This window comes from Entelurus aequoreus, linkage group LG01 (genome assembly GCF_033978785.1).
Source record: "Entelurus aequoreus isolate RoL-2023_Sb linkage group LG01, RoL_Eaeq_v1.1, whole genome shotgun sequence".
Classification (NCBI taxonomy): Eukaryota; Metazoa; Chordata; class Actinopteri; order Syngnathiformes; family Syngnathidae; genus Entelurus; species Entelurus aequoreus.
In genome coordinates, this window is record NC_084731.1 from 96142266 (window position 1) to 96167121 (window position 24856).

The following is a 24856-nucleotide window of genomic DNA, read 5'->3' on the forward strand; positions in this document are numbered from 1 at the left end:
TATCAAGCACATATGAGTACTACATTGGAATTTAGATTATACAAACAATTTGATATATTAGTCATTAATGAACTAAGGGGGTTTACTCTATTTGAAGGTTGTTCATACAACTTATTTGTTGTTGCATCACAGCCATTGGACATAGAGGACAATACAATAGCTTATTAAGATCAAGTAAATCCTGCAAGTTATTTTTCAAGGGATATTAAACACAAGATTGACTGCTACCTTGAACCAAGGATGGCGGAGGCATTCAACGGCACTCGGCCTCCTGGCGGTGCAAACACAACATGCTGCAGTTTAGTTACGATGCGTAATACAAAGGCTGTCCAAAACTAAATTTGAGATGCTTACAGGCGGTCCACCACCAAAAGCTTGATGACAAAGCCCCTTGCTTCTTTGCAGAGGGCAGAGAACATACTCTCTTCAAAGGCCACATTGTAGTTGCGAATGTTTAACGCTGTGGCGCGGTCGTTTTCACCGGCAAATGGTGACACTCCTGTCAGGCTGCAATAAACATATTTATATATATATATATATGACTCAATACTTGTTAAATATTAAATAAAGACGGATAAATATGCGTGCCCCTGCTGGATGACCTACCACAGATATGTAATGACGCCAACTGGCCTGTAGAGAGCAGCAGAAGCATAAAATAGTTGAGAGAACAATTTTTGTTGTGGTTGCCAACAGTGCACAAGGTACATGAGGCTCACCATATGTCTGTTGCTGTGGAAACGGGGGTCTGGTTCACAATTTCTGGGCTCACATATTCTGGTGTGCCATACTTGCAATAGTGCTCCTCGGATGACTCCAGTCTGATGGCATTGCCGAAGTCACATATGCGGATCTGGTCACTGCTGGTACCAGTCATCAAAATGTTTTCTGGCTAGCAGAAGACAAACACAAATGCGATGAAATCTCGTTTGAATCTCGCCCTAATCCCGTAAAAGCATTACCTTGATGTCGAGGTGAGCAATTCCTTTCTCATGAAGGTAACGAAGGCCTTCTAACACCTGCTGAACACTTCGACGGATCTGTGGAGATGCACAAATTAAGTCAAGGTCAAGTGACATGAAGGCATTTGGGCAGAATCCAAGCCACTTTCAATTCAACCGACTTCCAGTTCTGTGACGGTTGTTCTTCTGGACATTCGTTCCAGCAGCTCTTCATGACACCTTCAGGTCACAGCTGAGGAAAGGTAGACTACATAGTCCAACTGATGAATCATACATAAACAATACCCCGAGTATGTGTTTTTTGTTACGATGCACTCAGTGATGAGTCAAAGGTCATAAATAGGGATGATGCTCCCGGTTGTTCGATAAGAAAAGAACAGAGTCCTCGGACTCGAATCCCTTTTTGAGAACCGGTACCCGTTATCGAGACCACTATAGTAAAGAAAAAGAGTTGGTTCTTTATTTGAATCTCTGGGAACGAATCCCGTCCCACAAGAAATGCCCTGTGGGACATCACAGGAAATGACGTAGCTCAGTCATTTGTCACGGACCGGGTGCAGCGTGCTGCGGTTCGTTCTCCCGGGACGCAAAAAGCGTGCATACAGTGTAAAAAAAAGAAAGTTGAGAAAACGCAAATTTTCAAGGCAACAGGATGCAACAAGATTTTTGCGTTTTCTCAACTTTTGACTACTGCTAAATAGTGAAATACGATTTGCAATTGTTGGACTAATTATAGTTTTCAAGTCAGTCAGACTCAGAAATAAGGTTTCGCTATGTTTAACTACCAAAACAGTGTCTGGCCAGCAGTAGTCAAAAGTTGAGAAAACGCAAAAATCTTGTTGCGTCATGTTGCCTTGAAAATTTGCGTTTTCTCAACTTTTTTTTTTTTTTACAGTGTAGATAGGAGATGATTTATTTCTCATAAATCATACACATTACAACAGATAGGAACAAAACAAAAAAGGAAGGCGTGCCGTTCGCACGAGAAGCTAAAGCAAAAACTTACTCAGCACAGGGATACTAGAAGCTAAGGTAACTTGGCACAGGAATCATGAGCTCGAAAAACCAGAATGCCAACATAACCGTTGCAAATGCAAACAATGAAGCCACGACGAGTGAGCGGAAAAGGCAGGCTTAAATGGAGTCTCTGATGAGCAACAGGTGCGCGTACAAGGCAGGTGAAAATCATAAGTAACCATGGTGACTAAAACAAACCCCCGAAGTGCACAAAACAACTAAGGAAGTCCAAAACTAACAGAACATAACTAAACAAAACATGATCCGACCACATCATAATAATACATCACAGTTTCATATCATTTCACTTTCCAGGAGTAGGAAGAAGTGAAGCTTATTTAATCCTACCCCTTTCCCACTTCATAGCGTTTACAAATATATACATCATTTACTGACCTTTTTATAATAAAATGTATGTGAATTAGTATATACAACAGTTTTGTAATATGTAATTAATTAATTCAGTCATTATTAATATATTGAGATGAAGAATATCTTATTTTTAATAAGGTTGAAAGTAGGGATGTCCGATAATGGCTTTTTGCCGATATCCGATATTCCGATATTGTCCAACTCTTTAATTACCGATACCGATATCAACCGATACCGATATCAACCGATATATGCAGTCGTGGAATTAACACATTATTATGCCTAATTTGGACAACCATGTATGGTGAAGATAAGGTACTTTTTTTTAAAAATTGTAAAATAAGATAAATAACATAAAAACATTTTCTTGAATAAAAAAGAAAGTACAACAATATAAAAACAGTTACATAGAAACTAGTAATGAATGAAAATTAGTAAAATTAACTGTTAAAGGTTAGTACTATTAGTGGACCAGCAGCACACACAATCATGTGTGCTTACGGACTGTATCCCTTGCAGACTGTATTGATATATATTGATATATAATGTAGGAAGCAGAATATTAATAACAGAAAGAAACAACCCTTTTGTGTGAATGAGTGTGAATGGGGTAGGGAGGTTTTTTGGGTTGGTGCACTAATTGTAAGTGTATCTTGTGTTTTTTATGTTGATTTAATAAAAAAAAACAAAAAACAAACAAACAAAAAAACCCGATACCGATAACAAAAAAAACGATACCGATAATTTCCGATATTACATTTTAACGCATATATCGGCCCATAATATCAGGCCGATATTATCGGACATCTCTAGTTGAAAGTATTTCTCATAATTCTTCTTCTTTGTACTTTGTAAGCACTATTCATTTGAGCAACCTCTTAAACTGGATCATATCAGTGCAATGTTTACTTCTTTACTTCAATCAATCAATCAATGCTTATTTATATAGCCCTAAGTCACAAGTGTCTCAGAGGGCTGCACTTAATCCATTCCATCATTTAATTCCACATCATTTGAGCTGTTTGCAATTTTACCAAATCATCGAACTTTAATATTTTTAACTCAATAAATAAAGTGTGTGTATGTTCTCTATATCCAACATTATGTATCAGTCTAATTGATTGTTTTTGTAACACGGTTAACGAATGTAGCGCACATTTGTAGTTATTTCCCCCACATTTCTGCACAATAACTCAGATATGGTAATACTATAGTAGCGAGCAGTAGAGAATGTGAAGTGATTTGTTAAACCAATTATTGTGTTTTTTTCCATACACAACAACCTATCTGGACTCGATAACAGAATCGATAAGAGGATTCGATAATAGGCTCAAACTCAATAATTTCTTATCAAACATCATCCCTAGTCATAAATGAATCATTCATGCCTCAGGCCATGTCTACATTAAGTCGTTTAACCCCTTAAACGAATAACTATTTAGTCTAAGCCCCGTTTCAGCCACACTAAACCAACGTTTAAGGACCCCCTCCTCGGACAAATTTTTACACGGGTAAGTCAGCCGTGCAATTCTTGAATCTCCGGCACTTAGCTTTGTATGGACTCATTGATCGTTTACAAAGTGAGTTCGGAGAGGAAGTGACGCCAGAAAGACCACGCCCCACACAGGAAGTGACATCACAAAGAACGCCCACAGCCAGCTTCATGATAAAGCGGTTTCGTAACTCGGAGCTAACCACTGGAAATATGAAGGCGAGTCATCCAGACATGCCCGTGTTTCTCCTTCTTCTACATGTACGAACCCTTGTGTAAATCACACATGAATACCTTAAGACAGGGGTGTCCAAAGTGCGGCCATTTGCAGCCCGCAGGTCGTTTTTTAACGGCCCCGCGGCCCATTTTAAAATACGATTAAAAAAATGTAAAACATAAAAAGTGGTATGAAAGAGCAAACAGGTGAAATGTAACAAGAAAACGTTGCAATGTTTACTCTAATAACACAAAGCTGCCAATGCAGGCTGTTTCTTTCTTTAAAAAATAATAATGAATCAAAATCAATGTTGTTATGAAGTATTGACCTATCCAAGGCTCCAATTAAGTCACATGAAATATTGCACTTTGAGATATTTTTTGGGGAAAATGTTGCATATTTTGTGTTTGCCATATAAAAAAATTGAGCTGTTTTTCTTTTTTTTTTTAAAGAAGGGCGTAAAACGAACAAACAAAAAACATCAACAACAATACAACTTATAATTGACGGATGGATCTGAAGTTGATCTCGAGATCATTGTGTTAAAAGTAAACAGTAAAAAAAAAAGTATAATTTATTTTTTAACACTTTAATGAGTAGGACGCTTTTGGTTCCCCAATAATTTTTGTGTGATTTGTTTTTAAGTGTCATCGCTCAAAAAATAATAATGAATTAAAATCAATGGTGTTATGAGTTATTGACCGTTTTAAGGCTCCAATTATTATATAATCTCAAATATTCCACTTACAAATTTTATTGGGTGAAAGTATTGCATATTTTGTGTTTTTTCCATAAAAAAAACTAGGGTTTTCTTTGACAAAAAGAGCATACGACTTAAATCTTTAAAAACGTCATATTGACAGATAGACCTAATGTTGATCTAGGGATTTAAAACTTGCATAATAATAAAAATAATAATACTGAATAATGACACATTTTTTATATTTTTTTTTACCAAAATCCTTTGGGGTCCCTGGGATCAAGCCTGAGTGGAGGCCTAAATGTATATTTTTTATACATATATTTGATTGGTTTTTAAAATAAAAAAATATCAAAATGGCCCCTGCTTGCTTTGATTTGTCAGTGTGCGGCCCTCAGTGGAAAAAGTTTGGACACCCCTGCCTTAAGAGAAAGCGATTGCAGCTATTTGGGATACAACACTTCTCAGACTGCAAGAGAACTTTCAGCTGTGATGCTACTTAGCGAAAAACTTCGTCCATTTGATTTACCCTGGGTAACCTTATGGCTTTACATTTACACACTAGAACAAATGTATTGGATATTTTTTGTTCGAGAGATAATCAGCTTACTTTTAAGCACATGAAAGACCCGGTAAGACACAAAAGTATATTTTTAAATAAAAGATGGAAAAAGGATACAATTCTGTTATGAGCACTACCACATTCTTCTTTTCAAAGGCATCTTGGAAGTAGATGATCCGCTCGTGGTCCAGTGTGGACAGCAGTTCCATCTCCCGCAGTGCCAAGGCTTTCCTTTTCCCGCGTGCAGATGTGAACTTGGCGGCAAAATCCTTCTTTCCCTTCTTCTGAGTTACCCGTTTTATGTAAGAGAAGGCCCCCCTGTGAGGAGACATGCCCAGAAATCACTTTTTTTTTTTTAACCTTTTGATATCATTGAAACTTTTGGCATAAGTCTGTGTTCTAGTTATATATTTAAGTTTAATCTGCAGTCCCCGAGCCTTGTCATTTTTGTGTTGTTTTCACCGAGCCTCCGTCAACCTGGGATTGAGTCTTCACAAGGATGGAGAAACACATACCGGCCTATCTCCTTGTGGAGGTCATAGTAGTCGGTCAAGCGTCGCATCTTCCTGAGAATGGTTCCCTTGTCTTCCATTGGTTCTATTGCCTCTTTTCGCTCTGCAAGAAAGATGTACGTTTACATGTGCATTAGTCTTGGTGCTTGTAGTACAATTGTAGTCAAAAATTGAGCTGTTTGTGGCCAAACAGCTCAATTTTTGTTTCATCAGACCACAGAACTTTCCTCCAGAAGGTCTTATCTTTGTCCATGTGATGTCAGATGAAACAAGAATTGAGCTGTTTGGCCACAATACCCAGGAATATGTTTGGAGGAGAAAAGGTGAGGCCTTCAATCCCAGGAACATAATGCCTACCATCAAGCATGGTGGTGGTAGTATTATGCTCTGGGCCTGTGTTGCTGCCAATGGAACTGGTGCTTTACAGAGAGTAAATGGGACAATGAAAAAGGAGGATTACCTCCAAATTCTTCAGGACAAGCTAAAATCATCAGCCCGGAGGTTGGGTCTTGGGCGCAGTTGGGTGTTCCAACGGGACAATGACCCCAAACACACGTCAAAAGTGGTAAATTAATGGCTAAATCAGGCTACAATTAAGGTTTTAGAATGGCCTTCCCGAAGTCCTGACTTAAACGTGTGGACAATGCTGAAGCAACAAGTCCATGTCAGAAAACCAACACATTTAGCTGAACTGCACCAATTTTGTCAAGAGGAGTGGTCACAAATTCAAGCAGAATCTTGTGGATGGCTACCAAAAGCGCCTTATTGGAGTGAAACTTGCCAAGGGACATGTAACCAAATACTTAAAGGCCTACTGAAAGCCACTACTAGCGACCACGCAGTCTGATAGTTTGTACATCAATGATGAAATCTTAACATTGCAACACATGCCAATACGGCCGGGTTAGATTAGTAAAGTGCAATTTTAAATTTCCCGCAAAATATTCTGCTGAAAACGTCTCGGTATGATGACGTTTGCCCGTGACGTCACGGATTGTAGCGGACATATTGGGACAGCATTGTGGCCAGCTATTAAGTCGTCTGTTTTCATCGCAAAATTCCACAGTATTCTGGACATCTGTGTTGGTGAATCTTTTGCAATTTGTTTAATGAACAATGAAGACAGCAAAGAAGAAAGCTGTAGGTGGGAAGCGGTGTATTAGCGGCAGGCTGCAGCAACACAACCAGGAGGACTTTGAGTGGGATAGCAGACGCGCTACCGTGAGTACGCAGCTTTGGCTTCCAAACATTTATACGCTTGCCCGTACGTGCGTGCCGCTATGTGCATGTCACGTACGTAACTTTGGGGAAATATATGTGCTGTATGAACTTTGCGGAGGTGAACGGTACTTTGGGCTGTGGGATTGAGTGTGTTGTGCGGGTGTTTGAGTTGTATTGGTGGGTTATATGGACGGGAGGGGGGAGGTGTTTGTTATGTAGGATTAATTTGTGGCATATTAAATATAAGCCTGGTTGTGTTGTGGCTAATAGAGTATATATATGTCTTGTGTTTATTTACTGTTTTAGTCATTCCCAGCTGAATATCAGGTCCCACCCGCCTCTCACAGCATCTTCCCTATCTGAATTGCTTCCAACGCCCTCTAATCCTTCACTCTCACTTTCCTCATCCACAAATCTTTCATCCTCGCTCAAATTAATGGGGTAATCGTCGCTTTGTCGGTCCGAATCGCTCTCGCTGCTGGTGGCCATGATTGTAAACAATGTGCAGATGTGAGGTGCTCCACAACCTGTGACGTCACGCTACTTCCGGTACAGGCAAGGCTTTTTTTATCAGCGACCAAAAGTTGCGAACTTTATCGTCGATGTTCTCTACTAAATCCTTTCAGCAAAAATATGGCAACATCGCGAAATGATCAAGTATGACACATAGAATGGACCTGCTATCCCCGTTTAAATAAGAACATTTCATTTCAGTAGGCCTTTAACATTGCCGTATGTATACTTTTGACCCAGCAGATTTGGTCACATGTTCAGTAGACCCATAATAAATTCATAAAAGAACCAAACTTCATAAATGTTTTTTTTGTGACCAACAAGTATGTGCTCCAATCCCTCTATCACAACAAAATAAGAGTTTTAGAAATGATTGGAAACTCAAGACAGCCATGACATGATGTTCTTTACAAGTGTATGTCAACTTTTGACCACGACTGTACATACTCCCGACTTTCGTTGATTACGTAGACACAGTTTAGTGTGTCGGTACCACAGTGTGGTTAGTACAACGGTCAGCCCCCTTTTACCGTCAAAAGAGCCATTGTAGCCCGTTGTGCATGAAAGAAAGATAGTCTGGGGCCACGATACATGACAAAACTTATACACTTTTAAAAGTTGTAAGCTTTTTATTTTATTTTATAATTGAATACAGCAAACAGAAGTTGGGTGTGCATGTGTAACGAATGCTGCCAGCTAATGTGGCTGTTAATATGTGCAGTGTCTTTTAACTTTATTGATAGCGTTGCTGGACTGAATAGTCATTTCGTGGGAATATGTGGTCACAGGCACCGCCTGGTGTATCATTCAAATGTCAACAAACAAAGCTTTCCAATGACTCATAACAGCAGGGGTGTAAAACGTACGGGCCGTGGGCCGGATCAGGCCCGCGAGATGAGTTTGCCAAGTACAAAAATGAGCCGAAATGTTTGAATGAAAGAAACTGCTGTTCTAAATGTGTCCACTAGATGTCGCAATAGCAATTATTTGTATCTTTGTAGATGATGCTACATATGTAAACAAAAAAAAAAACCCACATGAGGTGTCCTGCCACAGTCAGTAATAAATAAACAGAAAACAGTAGTGGTCAAATACAAATAAGGCAACAAGAGAAGTATCCTACACTTCTCTTTTGTAAAGTAAATCTGAACAGCCTATATGGGCATCTACATCAACTATATGATTTGCCAGAGAAGCTGGACAGGACAAAAAAACAAAAACATTTTTATTCTTATTTTTATTTGTGGCGGACGTAATTCTTTCGTGGCGGGCCGCCACAAATAAATGAATGTGTGGGAAACACTGCGGGATGCAAACGGACTATTCCGGACAGGACTTGAAGGTAGGAACCTGATTTAATCTTGACTCTCAAATAGGTACAAACAAAAAGGCGCACAAGGCGAAGACACAACTTAGCGCAGGAAACAAAAGCTAACACTTAGCATAAACTATGGACAGGGCAAAAACTCACTAACTGTGGCATGAACAAACAAAACTTACTTGACAAGGCATGAAGCAAACAATCGCATGACACAAGCCGACTGACAGGCAAAGACAGGCTTAAATACTGGTCTCTTGATTAGAGACATGTGTGTCCCGAACGCAAGAGGCTGGTGAAAATAATAGGTCGCCATGGAAACTAAAACAAAAAAGGGTGCACAAAAACAGGAACTATGGAGTCTTAAACTAACAGAAAATAACAAAAAAAATGATCCAGACCACAGATCATGACAACTATAAACCTAAGTGTAAAAAAACAACAACAACATTATGATTTGTACAAACTACATTTTCAGAATGTACTTGTTCTATTTTTAAACAAAAAAAAACAATCTGAAGTTGTCTTTATTTTGAAGTTATCGTGCTGGGATTTTACCAGTCGGGCCCACTCGGGAATAGATTTTCCTCAATGTGGCCCCGATCTAAAATGAGTTTGACACCCCTGCATTACAGGCTCAAGAACACAAACAGGGTGATAGGGAAATCTGCTTTGCCATGAAAACAATATATAAAAAGGGGCGGCATGGCGTAGTGGGTAGCAGGGCCGGCCCGTGGCGTAGGCCGTATAGGCAAATGCTAAGGGCGCCGTCCATCAGGGGGCGCCACGCCAGTGCCACAAATGTTGGAGGAAAAAAAAAATACAAATAAAAAAAAGTTGTTACTATTATTTCTAAATACATAAAATAATCCCACGTTAATTAAAATGCAAAGTACAGCCTATTTAATAGAAATATTATTTGTTACAACATTACGCCCCCCTCCCCCGGCACGGTGCGCCCCCTCCCTTCCCGTATCATGACTCTTTTTGGACGTCACCACATCAAAAAAAATCAACACAAAATGTCAAAACGGCCAAAACTGTCAGGTGCCCAGGGAAGAAAGAAGAGAAAAGAAGAGGAGAAACGAGAAAAAGACAGAGGTAGCAGGTAGGTAACGTTAGCCTACATGAAATTATTTGTCTGTTACAGAATGTGATAGTAACCTGGCTTTTTAGCATTAAGCTAATGTTACATGATTCGGCAATTGCTAATCAATAAATAGCTAGTTCTGTTTTAACGTCGGGTTAATATTGTGGAGGGGGCTAAATTGTTATGGAAAATAATAATGTAATGTTAGGTAATTACAGTACTCCCTGGTGTACAGTAATTTGTAAGTCATTCTAGTTAATGCAATATTAAAAAGCACAAATAGAGAACTCTGTAGGATCCCCTTTTTTTGTAATATAGTTGTTCAAGTCATACTGGTTTGATATCTTGTTTTGTGCAGTGCCTTATTTATATTGTATTTTTTATTTATTTTATGCAACTTGTTGACACGTTTTATTTTGTGTTTATGTATGTAAAAAATATTGTATTTCATATATTCATTTTTTATTTTTTGTATTCATTTATTTATCCATATTTTTTTTCATCTTGTTAACTATTCTGATTGTTAATTTGCTTTCTTGAAGTTAAAAAAAAAGGTCAAAGACAAAGCTATTCGGTTTCTTGTGAGTATATACACTTCACTGCCGATGTGGGGGGGCGCCACCTAAAATCTTGCCTAGGGCGCCAGATTGGTTAGGGCCGGGCCTGGTGGGTAGAGCGCCCGTGTCAGAAACCTGAGGGTTGCAGGATCGCTCCCCGCCTCTTACCATGCCGTTGTGTCCTTGGGCAGGACACTTCACCCTTGCCCCCGGTGCCGCTCACACCGGTGAATGAATGTTGAATGAATGATAGGTGGTGGTCGGAGGGGCCGTAGGCGCAAATTGGCAGCCACGCTTCCGTCAGTCTACCCCAGGGCAGCTGTGGCTACGAAAGTAGCTTACCACCACCAGGTGTGAATGAATGAATTATTATTATTATTATTAATATGTTATAAGATGATTGGTACAGACCTGTGTGAACTGTCAGTTCAGCCTTGCAGGAGTTGGATCCAGCCATGTTTTTTACAGTGCACGTATAAACACCAGAGTGCCCCGGACGGGCGTTGAGGATCACAAGGGAATATTCTGGGTCATCGTAAACAAAGGTGAAATAGCTGCTCTCGGAGAGAAGCTCATCATCCTTTGAAAAATGAAGAGGAAACACCTGAAATATTCATATGTGACCTAAATGATTCAACCGCTCCAGAGACTAACCTTGTACCACAAAATGTCCGGATCTGGTTTCCCTTCGACCACAACAGCCAGAAGGGACGTTTGCCCAGCCTCCACATCCACGTCCTCCATGATTGTTTCGAACTTCGGCGACACTGTGAAAGAGGTAAAAATGTTTCCGTTTTAATGTCACTTGGGTCTAGAGCGGGGGTTAGCAACCCACGGCTGTAGGGCCACATGGGGCTCTTGAGCGGCGCCCTGGTGGCTCCGTGGAGCTTTTTAGAAAATGTATGGAAATGGGAAAAAAAAATTGGGTGAAAAATATATTTTTTGTTGCAATATGGTTTCTGTAAGAGGACAAACACGACACAAACCTTCCTAATTGTTAAAAAGCCCACAGTTTAATATGTTGTGTTCATGCTTCACTGATGAGAGTATTTGGGGAGCGGCGTTTTGTCCTACTAATTTCAGCGGCCCTTGAACTCACCGTTGTGTGGACTGTAACTCAACAGTTTGTTTACACGTGCAACTTTCTCCGACGCTGCCACAGAAGGACGTGTTTTATGCCACTCCTTCTCTGTCTCAATTTGTCCACCAAACGTTTTATGCTGTGCGTGAATGCACAAAGGTGAGCTTTGTTGATGTTATTGACTTGTTACGGAGTGCTAATCAGGCATATTTGGTCACTGCATGAATGCAAGCTAGTCAATGCTAACATGCTATTTAGGCTAGCTGTATGTACATATTGCATCATTATGCCTCATTTCTAGGTAAACTACCGTTCAAAAGTTTGGGGTCACATTGAAATGTCCTTATTTTTGAAGGAAAAGCACTGTACTTTTCAATGAAGATAACTTTAAACTAGTCTTAACTTTAAAGAAATACACTCTATACATTGCTAATGGGGTAAATGACTATTCTAGCAGCAAATGTCTGGTTTTGAACCCCTTCAAAGATTGGCTTCAAAGCACATTAGGCAGGTGGACTGACCTAATTAAGTCTGTCTTGGTCTCCATTCGGAGCTTTTTTGGCCATCATAGCCTCATGCGGTTGCTTTATCGCCCCTTGGGCTAAGTGTCACTAAAGGGGGTCTAGCAAAGTGGTAACTTTAAGACTTTCGAGAATTGTTGGTTTACTTCCCTGACCATGACGACATTGACGTGGACTCCTTCCATCTATCTCCCATGTAAATAAGCTGTTGTTTTATTGCTAGCTTGCTTAAAGAAAAAAAACAGCACCTACTTTAATGTGGGGCGTGCTTTATAAGTTTTGTACAAGTAATAAAGATCTTATTAGAAGATCTTAAAGGGGGACTTGTTGGAAGCATATCCATATTTAAGTGTTACTTCTTTCTAAACTCCTATAGTCATATAAAGAATAGCTAGTATTCTTCCTTCTTTTGAGTCTCATAGTAAGGTGTTGGCCTTCTAGATTGGAATGTGTCAGAGTAGAGATAACTCGGAGTAGTCTAAACAAAGAGAGTGGGGGCGAGGGACAGACGGAAGATCACGGGACTTCCGGGAGTTTGAGCTAGACCGAGCTAGACCGATCTGGACCGGGCTAGGGAACGCTTGGGTGCTGGGTTGGTCTCAGGTTTGTCCTCTAAGCTTTGAGAATAAACTACAAAATACCAACTATTGCCTGGAGATTGAATATAAACATCAGCGTATTGCCATAAAAAGAATCTGGGAGAGACTAGCAATTTGAATTCCCCATTGGAGGAATGCTGGTCAACGCAACAGTGTATAGAGGCCCATTTCCAGCAACTATCACTCCAGTGTTCTAATGGTACAATGTGTTTGCTCATTGGCTCAGAAGGCTAATTGATGATTAGAAAACCCTTGTGCAATCATGTTCACACATCTGAAAACAGTTTAGCTCGTTACAGAAGCTACAAAACTGACCTTCTTTTGAGCAGATTGAGTTTCTGGAGCATCACATTTGTGGGGTCAATTAAACGCTCAAAATGGCCAGAAAAAGAGAACTTTCTACTGAAACTTGACAGTCTATTCTTGTTCTTAGAAATGAAGGCTATTCCACAAAATTGTTTGGGTGACCCCAAACTTTTGAACGGTAGTGTATATTAGAGCTAATTTAATTTCCTTTACTTACATCCTTTGTGTATTTAGTTAATTTTTCCATGTTTCATGACACAATGTTGGCTGCATTTCTGATCGTTGTTAGTGTGCCATGTTGTTCCAGACCACAGCAAACAAGCCAGCTTGCAAATATTGTAATAAATCCGTTAGAAGAAGACAGCCTGCCATTTCCTTAAATTTGGACACACACTTCTATACCTTTGGCCATTTTAAGACAGTAATTTCCAGGAGTTATCGCACCCTCTGAGAAGTCTTACTAATGTTTTCCAAATTTTGTAAAAATGTGTAGAATAAATATTACATTTCAACATTTCTGTCAACAGAGATTTGCGTTAGCCTGCGACGGAATCATTTTGATAGTAGGCTAATATAGCTAATTAGCCACATACATCATGTTTTGTCTTCATTATAACACTTATACAGTATATGACTTGTAAAGCCATTTTGATAGTAGGCTAATATAGCTAATATAGACACTTACATCATGTGTTGCCTTCATTATAACACTTATATAAGTCTTTAAATTTTTTGCAGCTCCAGACAGATTACTTTTTTGTATTTTTTGTCCAATATGGCTCTTTGAACAATGTGGGTTGCCGACCCCTGGTCTAGAGAAACCAAACCTGCGAGAGGTCCAACCTGCCATGGCGAGCTCAAGCATGCAGAGGTCGCTGCCGAATTGGTTGCTGGCCAACACCACCAGCTGGCCGAGGTCTGAGGCCTTGACCCTCTGGAGTGTGAGGGAGTGTTGATCATCGTCTGGCATGCTCATCTCGCACACCCCTGGTTTGTTGACCAAGGACGTTCCCCTCCTGGTAAACACACAAGCGATATATTTCAGCAACTTCAAACCTAAGAACATAGGAAACCGAGGAAATGAAAAACCAAAATTTACCTTTTCCAAGTTACTGTAGCGTGCACATGGTTCAGGGTGATTGAGATGCTCGCAGGTTGGTTGTCGACCACATACAGAATGTCAGGTTTGTCCACGATGACCGGCGCTTTCTTCAGATAGGGTCCTGCAAGGATGTTTATTGTGTTAATGTCGAGCCACATTGACTTTAATCAACTTCCTTTTGCTTTCCCTGCTATTCGTCTACCTTTTTCAACAGCTTGTCAAAGGAGCGTAATTAACCATCAGATTTAAACTGAAACAAAAAACTAATATACTCGTTTGGGGCACATTTACTATTTACAGTTACTATTTTATCTTGTCCAAAACACATATTAATTCTGCAATCTTATAATTGTATTTCCTGAAAGAAGTAATAGTGTACATGGTAATTGGGATTTCTTATTTATTGTATATATTATATAAAAATATAATATAATATATCGGTATATATTATATATCGTATGTATAATATGTAAATATTACGGTAATACTTTAGTATGGGGAACATATTCACCATTAATTAGTTGCTTATTAAAGTAACAAAGACTTAATTTAGAGTTATTTGAACACTAGGGGAACATATAAGGGTTAGGGTTACTAATAAGCAATAATTCTGAGGTTATTGAGGGATTGATTGATTGATTGAGACTTTTATTAGTAGGTTGCACAGTGAAGTACATATTCCGTACAATTGACCACTAAATGGTAACACCCGAATAAGTTTTTCAACTTGGGGTCCACTTAAATTGATTAATGATACAGATATATACTATCAGATATATACTATCATCATAATACAGTCATCACACAAGATAATCACATTGAATTATTTACATTATTTACAATCGAGGGGAGGAGGGGTAGGTTTGGTTGATTATCATCAGTCATAACAGTTGAGAACAGAGAAATGGATATTGGAACAGTGTAGGTCTGACTTGGTAGGATATGTACAGCAAGTAGTGGACATAGAGAGAGAGAGATCAGAAAGCATAAGAAAAAGTATCTGCATTTGATTGTTTACTTTTGATTATTAGCAATCCGGGGAGGGTGTTAGTTTAGGGTTGTAGCTGCCTGGAGGTGAACTTTTATTGCGGTTTTGAAGGAGGATAGAGATGCCCTTTCTTTTACACCTGTTGGGAGCGCATTCCACATTGATGTGGCATAGAAAGAGAATGAGTTAAGACCTTTGTTAGTTCGGAATCTGGGTTTAACGTGGTTAGTGGAGCTCCCCCTGGTGTTGTGGTTGTGGCGGTCATTTACGTTAAGGAAGTAGTTTGACATGTACTTCGGTATCAGGGAGGTGTAGTGGATTTTATAGACTAGGCTCAGTGCAAGTTGTTTAACTCTGTCCTCCACCTTGAGCCAGCCCACTTTAGAGAAGTGGGTAGGAGTGAGGTGTGATCTGGGGTGGAGGTCTAGAAGTAACCTGACTAGCTTGTTCTGAGATGTTTGGAGTTTAGATTTGAGGGTTTTGGAGGTGCTAGGGTACCAGGAGGTGCATGCGTAATCAAAAAAGGGTTGAACGAGAGTTCCCGCCAGAATCCTCAAGGTGCTTTTGTTGACCAGAGAGGAGATTCTGTAGAGAAATCTCGCTCGTTGGTTAACCTTTCTGATTACCTTGGTTGCCATTTTATCACAGGAAAGGTTAGCCTCTAGAATGGAACCTAGGTAGGTGACCTCATCTTCCCCATTACCCCCATGTGTCTTATAAGCCCACGCCTCCCTTTGTTCTGTGCCAGATTGTCTCGTTTATTTGTGCCCCTCCAGCTTCCTGTCCATGCCTTGCCTCTTCTCATGTTTGAATACCTTGATCCTGAATTCCTTTCGTTGCTATTTTGAGTTTTCTTTTTCTCCTCCTCAGCAGAGTGATTTTGTGTTATTTAGTTTTACAGCCAAAGTGGTGAGTTTTCAGTTTTTTCTTACAGTTTTTTCTTTTCCTCAATTTTTTGAGTGACATTTTTTGTTAAACTTTATTAGATTAGAGAAAGTGTAGAAGTTTCATAGCCATTGTTTTTTACTCCTGTTGGAGAGTTTTGTGTTTATAATAAGTTTCATAGAATATATGGCGTCATGGTTTTTGTGTTTTCCTCCTTTCGGAGTGATTTTCGGTTGTTCCTTTTTTCGGAACCTTTTTCGCCGACTAGTTTAGTTATTGTATATATTGAATTGCCCTGACTCTGAAGGTGAAAGGAAGCTTTCAAAATAAAAGCCTGACGAATGATTCCCTACTCTGCATCTGAGTCCTATCTTTTGACCAAGCCTGACAAATTTAGAGTTATTTGGACACTAGGGGAAGATATAAGGGTTAGGGTTAGGTTAGGGTTACTAATAAGCAATAATTCTGAGGTTATTGAGGGAAGACTCTTAGTTAATGGCTTACTGCTTGTATAATAAGGCCATGCAGAATAAGGCATTACTAAGTACTTAATAATGACTAATTAAGAGCCAATATGTTACTAATTTGCATATTAATAAGCAACTAATTATTGGTGAATATGTGTTCCCCATACTAAAGTGTTACCAATATTACATATATGTCATATTTTATATTGCTACTACGGTACATTTTTCGTCTACTTTATACCTGCATTATCCTTTCCTTCCTTACACTTTCCATCCTTTGTAACTGAGATACTGTGTGGAACAATTTCCCTTGTGGATCAATAAAGTTTGACTAAGTCTATGTCTAAGTTCAATGGAGGCTTCATGAACTAACAATATGTGGAAACATGTTGGGCACATATTTGCTATGATATGTTGCGAAGTATCAACCAGTCATTTCTGTCCTGATTGACCAAAAATTATTCAAAGAGGATTTTAGAAAAATTTGGGTACATAATAATAACAATAATTATCCCAGTCTGTGGAATGCTCTCCCTGACCACCTGAGGGCACCACCGACTGTGGATGCTTTTAAAGAAGGCTTAAAAACCCCTCTTTTAAAAAAAAGCCTTATTATAGATATATGCATACTAGTTCTATCTATTAGGCTGTTCTAGTTTTTATTTAAAAAAAATGTTTAAATTATATTTTTATTTATTTTTATTTTTTTCTAAATACACTGTAGCACTTTGAGGTTGTTTGCTCAATGTAAAGTGCTTTTTAAAAATAAAATGTAGTATTATTATTATTATTATTATAATGATAATAATAATAATAATAATAATAATAATAATACATTTAATTTATAAGCACCTTTCAAGAACCCAAGGACACTTTAAAATATAGAAATAAAAATCATTAAAAGATAATTATAAAATCAACATTTACAAATAAAAACATTAAAAGATAATGATACAACTAAAGGATAAAATCACCATGAAACAAACAAATAGTGGACATTTCATACCTCTGTCCAGCAGCTGGACCAGATCAGTAGATGGTGAGGGCTTGCTAAGTGTCTTGCCAGTAGACGCCAGGACCCTAAAAGCATAGCGGACTCCCTTGGATAGGCAATTGACGGTGTAGCTGGTCTCCCTTAGATTGGACGCCACATTGGACCACTGTATGGAACCCAGAGGTTGCTGCTGGAGCACGTATAGCAAAGAACCGGGGTCTGCCGGAAGCAAGCAAAAGCAAACAAAGCATGAAACCAACAGAATGCGGACTTATACCAAGGCTTAGACATTTATCACATGTGAAACCAACCTAGGAACTCAAGCCATATTTAATGTAACAAACTTAATACGATTCTATATCAGCACATGTAGCGAATGTAATTAACTTACAAACTATGCAGATGATAACATAAAATCCTTGTTGAAGGCAAAAGCTTTAATGACAACCCACAAGGTTATTGCTTGTATTTTGACATGTGACTTCTTGCTTTTCTGTCTTGCCTCTGGTGAGGGCGGTTTTCCGCTCCCTCTACCCCCAGTTTGCTCTCTTTGTTTTTGTCTCGTCTGAACTTTTTTGAAGCCTCTTTCTTTGCGCTGTCCTCAAATCTAAACAACAGACTGAGAGCACCCAGCATGGACGAATAGAACAGACAAGTCATTGTTTTGTCTGCTCGCGGAAAACAAACATCCTAATCTACGATTTGACTCCCTCGAATGGCCTTGACGCTGTGGAAACAGGACCAGGCTGTTCTGAAAAACACCCCCGAGGACCTGGAGTCGAACTTTTGCAGATCGGTCTCAGTCTAAAAAAACATTACATCATCACACCCAAGACAATTGGGCACACACGCACACACACCCCTCCCCCACCCCACGCCTTCACCACCGCCAAACAAACACCAACGTGTTTATGTGTGCATTGCATGGAGGTTTTTTCCCACTCCAGACTAGGCCCCCTTAGGAGCCCAGTCTAGATTGTATTTTTTTACTCATCTTTTTCCCCAGCGTTTTACCTTTTTCCCATCTTTTACGGGGCGCCTTGTGGCGACCCGTCAGCATTCCTGTTCTGTAACCCTGTACACTGTTTGTTTGTCTAATCTTGAACGGGTTTGTGCTGAAAACAAAGTTTCGTTGTACTTGTGCAATGACAATTAAGACCTATCTGATCTATCTATCTGACTTCTTCCTAGAAGTGAAAAACTGTGGTGGTCAACCAAGCCAAGATGGCTGTTGTGCAGCAATCAGTGTGCAAAATATTTGAGTATGCAAGGGGTCTAGATCTTACCGTTAAAAGCAGATAAGAGGAAAAAAGTCTAACTATGAAACCGAATAGATCCCTATACGTTATCAAAAAAAAAGATTTGTCGAGTGATATCAAGGATTATCAGTCGGTAGAGTTCCCAGACATATCAAACTATATGGTTCTCCAGACATCATTATACTCGACAAAACAAATTAAAACTTGGAAAAGCATGGAGGTCTAGAACTTCCTTTTGTGTGGCTTGGTCAAGGAAATTGGTATCAAGACTTTCCTGGATGAATATGCATTGTTTTTCTCGTGTTTCATGATTCTACTTTGCGCCTTGGGACTGGGAGGACACGTCCATGTAAACAAACTAGCACCCGACAACTGCCACCAGTGACTGCATACCCATTTAACAAACTGACAATTACTGTATATTCACCATATTTCATTTTTGTCCTGTTATCATATGTACTCTGACACATTTGTGTACAAAATAAACAAGAGGGGTAGACGTAGAGGTGCCTTCCCTGACAAAGTATCATTGACTGTGACTTTCTGGTTTCCGTTTGTTAAAAAATAAAACACAAACAATATCAAGATAAAACTTCAAACGATTAAAGTATATAAAAATGTGGTTAACACTTTAGTATGGGGAACATATTCATCATTAATTAGTTGCTTATTAACATGAAAATTAGTAACATATTGGCTCTTAATTAGTCATTATTAAGTACTTCTTAATGCCTTATTCTGCATGGCCTTATTATACACCCTAACCCTAACTCTAACCCTAACTCTCTAACCCTATCCCTAACCCCCTAACCCTAACCCTAACCAAATAACTCTAAATTAAGTTTTTGTTACTTAGAATATGTTCCCCATACTAAAGTGTTACCTAAAATATATATCAAACACACCTTTAACAAAGTGATCGCTGCAAACTCGAGCGTTTTTCGACTCGGTCCTTTGTACTGGATTGTGTACCACTTTTGTCATTGTCTTTCGTAAACTCTTGCACTCCTCCGCCCTTCTTGATTACCTCTCGAGGAACTCTGAAGAAACTTTTATCCTTTTTGCGATTTGAACAGTTCATACAGCCGAAGACAACGCAACGTTTTACTACTTATGTATAAAATACTAAACAGTCTAGCTCCATCCTATCTTGCTGATTGTATTGTACCATATGTCCCGGCAAGAAATCTGCGTTCAAAGAACTCCGGCTTATTAGTGATTCCCAGAGCCCCAAAAAAGTCTGCGGGCTATAGAGCGTTTTCTATTCGGGCTCGAGTACTCTGTAATGCCCTCCCGGTAACAGTTAGAGATGCTACCTTAGAAGCATTTAAGTCTCATCTTAAAACTCATTTGTATACTCTAGCCTTTAAATAGACCCCCCTTTTAGACCAGTTGATCTGCCGTCTCTTTGCTGCTCTGCTCTCCTTCGTGGAGAGGGAGGGCACAGATTAGGTGACCACAGATTAGGTGACCCGGGATGGACCACTCATCTGTGCATCAGTTGAGGACGTCTCTGCGCTGCTGAGACGATCTCCGGCTGGCCCCACTATGGACTGGACTCTCACACTATGATCTAGATCAGGGGTGTCCAAAGTGCGGCCCGGGGCCCATTTGCGGCCCACAGCTAATTGTTTACCGGCCCGCCACACATTCTGCAAAAATTGCAAAATTGATAATATTGCAAAAATTTTAAAAAACATTTTAAAAAAGTGGAATGAGGTGAAATCTAAGAAGAAAAAGTTGCAATGTTGACACAAAAGCTGCCATGCAGGCTGTTTTTTTTTCTTTGGTCTTTATTTTTCTTTTTTTTGCCATTACTAAAAAAAAAAAAAAAGACTAAAAATCTATGTTACAATGAATTATTACTTAAAAAATATCACTTTTTAAAATGTTTTATGTGGAAAAAATATTGTATATATTGTGTGGTTGCCATATAAAAACATCAAAGTTTTATTTGACAAAAGAGCATAAAACAAACAAAATAATAGTTCAAACGTAAAATGGACAGATATATCTGAAGTTGATCTCGTAATTTAAGTGTTAAAAGTTAAAAAAAAACTAATAAAAATGTATCACTTTATGAGTGGGGGACCTTTTGGATCCCAAATATATTTGGTAGGATTTTATTTAACTTTTCACTGTGATTACTCAAAAATATTAAAGAATTAAAATCAATGGTGTCCGGCATTATTGATCTTTTAAGGCTCTAATTACTAAATACTGCATATTTCAGTATTACTATAAAAAACAAAGTTGTCTTTGACAGAAAACCTTTTTTTTTTTACTTTATATCAACCTCAAGTTGGGGTCACCAACGCGGTGCCCGCGGGCACCAGGTAGCCCGTAAGGACCAGATGAGTAGCCCGCTGACCTGTTCTAAAAATAGCTCAAATAGCAGCACTTACCAGTGAGCTGCCTCTATTTTTTAAATTGTATTTATTTACTAGCAAGCTGGTCTCGCTTTGCGCGACATTTTTAATTATAAGAGAGACAAAACTCAAATAGAATTTGAAAGTCCAAGAAAATATTTTCAAGACTTGGTCTTCACTTGTTTAAATACATTCATTTAGAAACAGATAACAGATTTGGTGTCCAGTTCAAAGTGTGACATGATTTATTTAAACATTTGAGAGTTGACTTTTGTATTTTACATGAGTTATTATTTGTACAAACATGGTGCAAAGTAATTCATGATTTGTTAAAAAATGTTAGTGGCTAGCTAGTTAAAATGGGATATTGTGATTTCACAAGACTGTCTTAGAAGTGATCATTTGAAAATGTTCAATTTGAAAAATGTGCACTTAGAGAAAATATAAAAATAAAGTGTTGCATATTGATATTTATCTGTTTCTATATATATTTATTGTGAGAAATCATTAAGATGATCAGTGTTTCCACAAAGATAAATATCATTAATTATTAATAATAACATAGAGTTAAAGGTAAATTGAGCAAATTGGCTATTTCTGGCAATTTATTTAAGTGTGTATCAAACTGGTAGCCCTTCGCATTAATCAGTACCCAAGAAGTAGCTCTTGCTTTCAAAAAGGTTGGTGACCCCTGATATAGAGCAAGGGTCACCAACGCGGTGGCACCAGGTAGCCCGTAAGGACCAAATGAGTAGCCCGCTGGCCTGTTCTAAAAATAGCTCAAAATGCCTCTATTTTTTAAATTTTATTTATTTACTAGCAAGCTGGTCTCGCTTTGCTCGACATTTTTAATTCTAAGAGAGACAAAACTCAAATAGAATTTGAAAATCCAAGAAAATTTTTTCAAGACTTGGTCTTCACTTGTTTAAATAAATTCATTAATTTTTTTTTACTTTGCTTCTTATAACTTTCAGAAAGACAATTTTAGAGAAAAAATACAACCTTAAAAATGATTTTAGGGATTTTTAAACACATATACCTATGCAATGCCAGGCTTCCCACTAACTGACAAAGAAACAGATAACAGATTTGGTGTCCAGTTCAAAGTGTGACATGATTTATTTAAAAATTTGAGAGTTGACTTTTGTATTTTACATGAGTTATTTTTTGTACAAACATGGTGCAAAGTAATTCATGATTTGTTCAAAAATGTTAGTGGCTAGCTAGTTAAAATGGGATATTGTGATTTCACAAGACTGTCTTAGAAGTGATCATTTGAAAATGTTCAATTTGAAAAATGTGCACTTAGAGAAAAAAAAAAAATATATATATATATATATATATATATATTTATATTTATCTGTTTCTATATATATTTATTGTGAGAAATCATTAAGATGATCAGTGTTTCCACAAAGATAAATATCATTAATTATTAATAATAACATAGAGTTAAAGGTAAATTGAGCAAATTGGCTATTTCTGGCAATTTATTTAAGTGTGTATCAAACTGGTAGCTCTTCGCATTAATCAGTACCCAAGAAGTAGCTCTTGCTTTCAAAAAGGTTGGTGACCCCTGATATAGAGGTTTACTGTAAGCGTTAAATAAAATAATAATAATAATAATTTGACTTATTTTTAACAGTTTAATGACTGAGACCCTTTATAGTCCCCGGGAGCCCTAAAGGTTAAAAAAAATAAAAAATCCACATATTTTGTTAAGGTTTGAAAATGAAAAATATCAAAATGGCCGCCGCATGCTTAAATTTTTCCGTGTACGACCCTCAGTGGAAAACCTTTGGACACCCCTGATCTAGATCCACTCGACGCCCATTGCACCTGTCGCCCGGAGGGGGTCCCCACATCTGCGGTCCCCTCCAAGGTTTCTCATTGTAATCCCATTGGGTTGAGTTTTTTATCGCCTTGATGCGGGATCTGAGCCGAGGATGTCGTTGTGGCTTGTGCAGCCCTTTGAGACACTCGTGATTTAGGGCTATATAGATAATCTTTGATTCATTAATCTTTGAAGCATATGGGCATTTTTTGAGAAAGGCTAAATGGCGCCTATCACCCATTGAGAACAGTCGCTCACATATTCACTTAAATCCAAGCAATAAGAGACGGAGGGGATGAAATGCTACCATAAGATGCGTCCAGTCTCTTTGGTCTCTTCCAGCTAAGGGTTATAGTTTTCCCTGTGATGGTTTCTATGACAGGAGGGCCGTCAGGTGGTTCCGGAATGATATCTGTTAACAAAGCACACAAATATATGTTCACATGTTGTGAAGAGAAGAAAACTGTCAATTATAGCGCTCCCGGCCTTACCTGTGACATATAAATGTGCATAACAGGCTGCTTTACCCACTTTGTTCGCGATCACAGCCTTGTAGACGCCGCCATCAGCGTGACGAGCACTCTGAATGAGCAGGCTGTGGACATCCCTGTCTGAAGGAGATACATGCACACTTCTTATTTGCCACACGCCACCAGAAGCACCCCGCCGTGTCTTTGCATACACTGAGTCATTTTGCGCTCCTCGCTGCTTTCAATGCGCTTGCCGCTGTGGTACCAGGCGATGGTTGGGTAAGGCAGGCCTGTCACCTTGCAGCAAAGCACGGTCTCTTTGCCCTCAATGACTTCCATGTCTACCAGAGGTTTGACAAAGTCCGGCATGGTTCGCTTTTCCACTTCACTCTCGATATGTTCCGGCTCCTCTGGGATGGACGGCATCTTCTCCAGTGTGGACCTGCAAGGTAAGAGATAAAGAAATTGCGTTAGACTCTCAATGTTTTCTGTTTTTGTTTGTTTTACCTCTGGGAAAGTCTTTCAGTGACAATGTAATCATTTTCCCCACCCCAGATTTCCAATTGTCTGTCAAATCGTAACTTAAAGGCCTACTGAAAGCCACTACCACCGACCACGCAGTCTGATAGTTTATATATCAATGATGAAATCTTAACATTGCAACACATGCCAAGATTAGTAAAGTGCAATTTTAAATTTCCCGTGAAATATTCTGCTGAAAACGTCTCGGTATGATATGAAGATGGCTTCATCTGGCCAGGATCTTCAGCTCTCACTGGATCGGTTCGCAGCCGAGTGTGAAGCGACTGGGATGAGAATCAGCACCTCCAAGTCCGAGTCCATGGTTCTTGCCCAGAAAAGGGTGGAGTGCCATCTCCGGGTTGCGGAGGAGACCCTGCCCCAAGTGGAGGAGTTCAAGTACCTAGGAGTCTTGTTCACGAGTGAGGGAAAAGTGGATCGTGAGATCGACAGGCGGATCGGTGCGGCGTCTTCAGTAATGCGGTCCGTTGTGGTGAAGAAGGAGCTGAGCCGGAAGGCAAAGCTCTCAATTTACCGGTCGATCTACGGTCATGAGCTTTGGGTCATGACCGAAAGGATAAGATCACGGGTACAGGCGGCCGAAATGGGTTTCCTCCGCCGGGTGGCGGGTCTCTCCCTTAGAGATAGGGTGAGAAGCTCTGCCATCCGGGGGGAGCTCAAAGTAAAGCCACTGCTCCTCCACATCGAGAGGAGCCAGATGAGGTGGTTTGGGCATCTGGTCAGGATGCCACCCGAACGCCTCCCTCGGGAGGTGTTTAGGGCACGTCCAACCGGTAGGAGGCCACGGGGAAGACCCAGGACACGTTGGGAAGACTATGTCTCCCGGCTGGCCTGGGAACGCCTCGGGATCCCCCGGGAGGAGCTGGACGAAGTGGCTGGGGAGAGGAAAATCTGGGCTTCCCTGCTTA

At 39.4% G+C, this 24856-nt stretch overlaps 1 protein-coding gene across 1 annotated transcript in view; it reads right to left on the minus strand.

The window, feature by feature from the left end:
• Positions 1 to 24856, minus strand: part of LOC133650060 (striated muscle preferentially expressed protein kinase-like) — a 137934-nt gene that overhangs the window by 30952 nt on the left and 82126 nt on the right. The window contains exons 15-30 of the mRNA XM_062046896.1: positions 23621 to 23850; positions 23430 to 23549; positions 23246 to 23350; positions 17489 to 17695; positions 14140 to 14263; positions 13884 to 14056; positions 11188 to 11300; positions 10945 to 11113; positions 5838 to 5937; positions 5440 to 5640; positions 1124 to 1181; positions 963 to 1040; positions 720 to 892; positions 607 to 633; positions 355 to 507; positions 229 to 271 (exon numbers count right to left, since the gene is read on the minus strand). Coding sequence (XP_061902880.1) covers positions 229 to 271; positions 355 to 507; positions 607 to 633; positions 720 to 892; positions 963 to 1040; positions 1124 to 1181; positions 5440 to 5640; positions 5838 to 5937; positions 10945 to 11113; positions 11188 to 11300; positions 13884 to 14056; positions 14140 to 14263; positions 17489 to 17695; positions 23246 to 23350; positions 23430 to 23549; positions 23621 to 23850 — 2074 coding nt within the window. The remainder of the gene's footprint in view (positions 1 to 228; positions 272 to 354; positions 508 to 606; positions 634 to 719; positions 893 to 962; positions 1041 to 1123; positions 1182 to 5439; positions 5641 to 5837; positions 5938 to 10944; positions 11114 to 11187; positions 11301 to 13883; positions 14057 to 14139; positions 14264 to 17488; positions 17696 to 23245; positions 23351 to 23429; positions 23550 to 23620; positions 23851 to 24856) is intronic.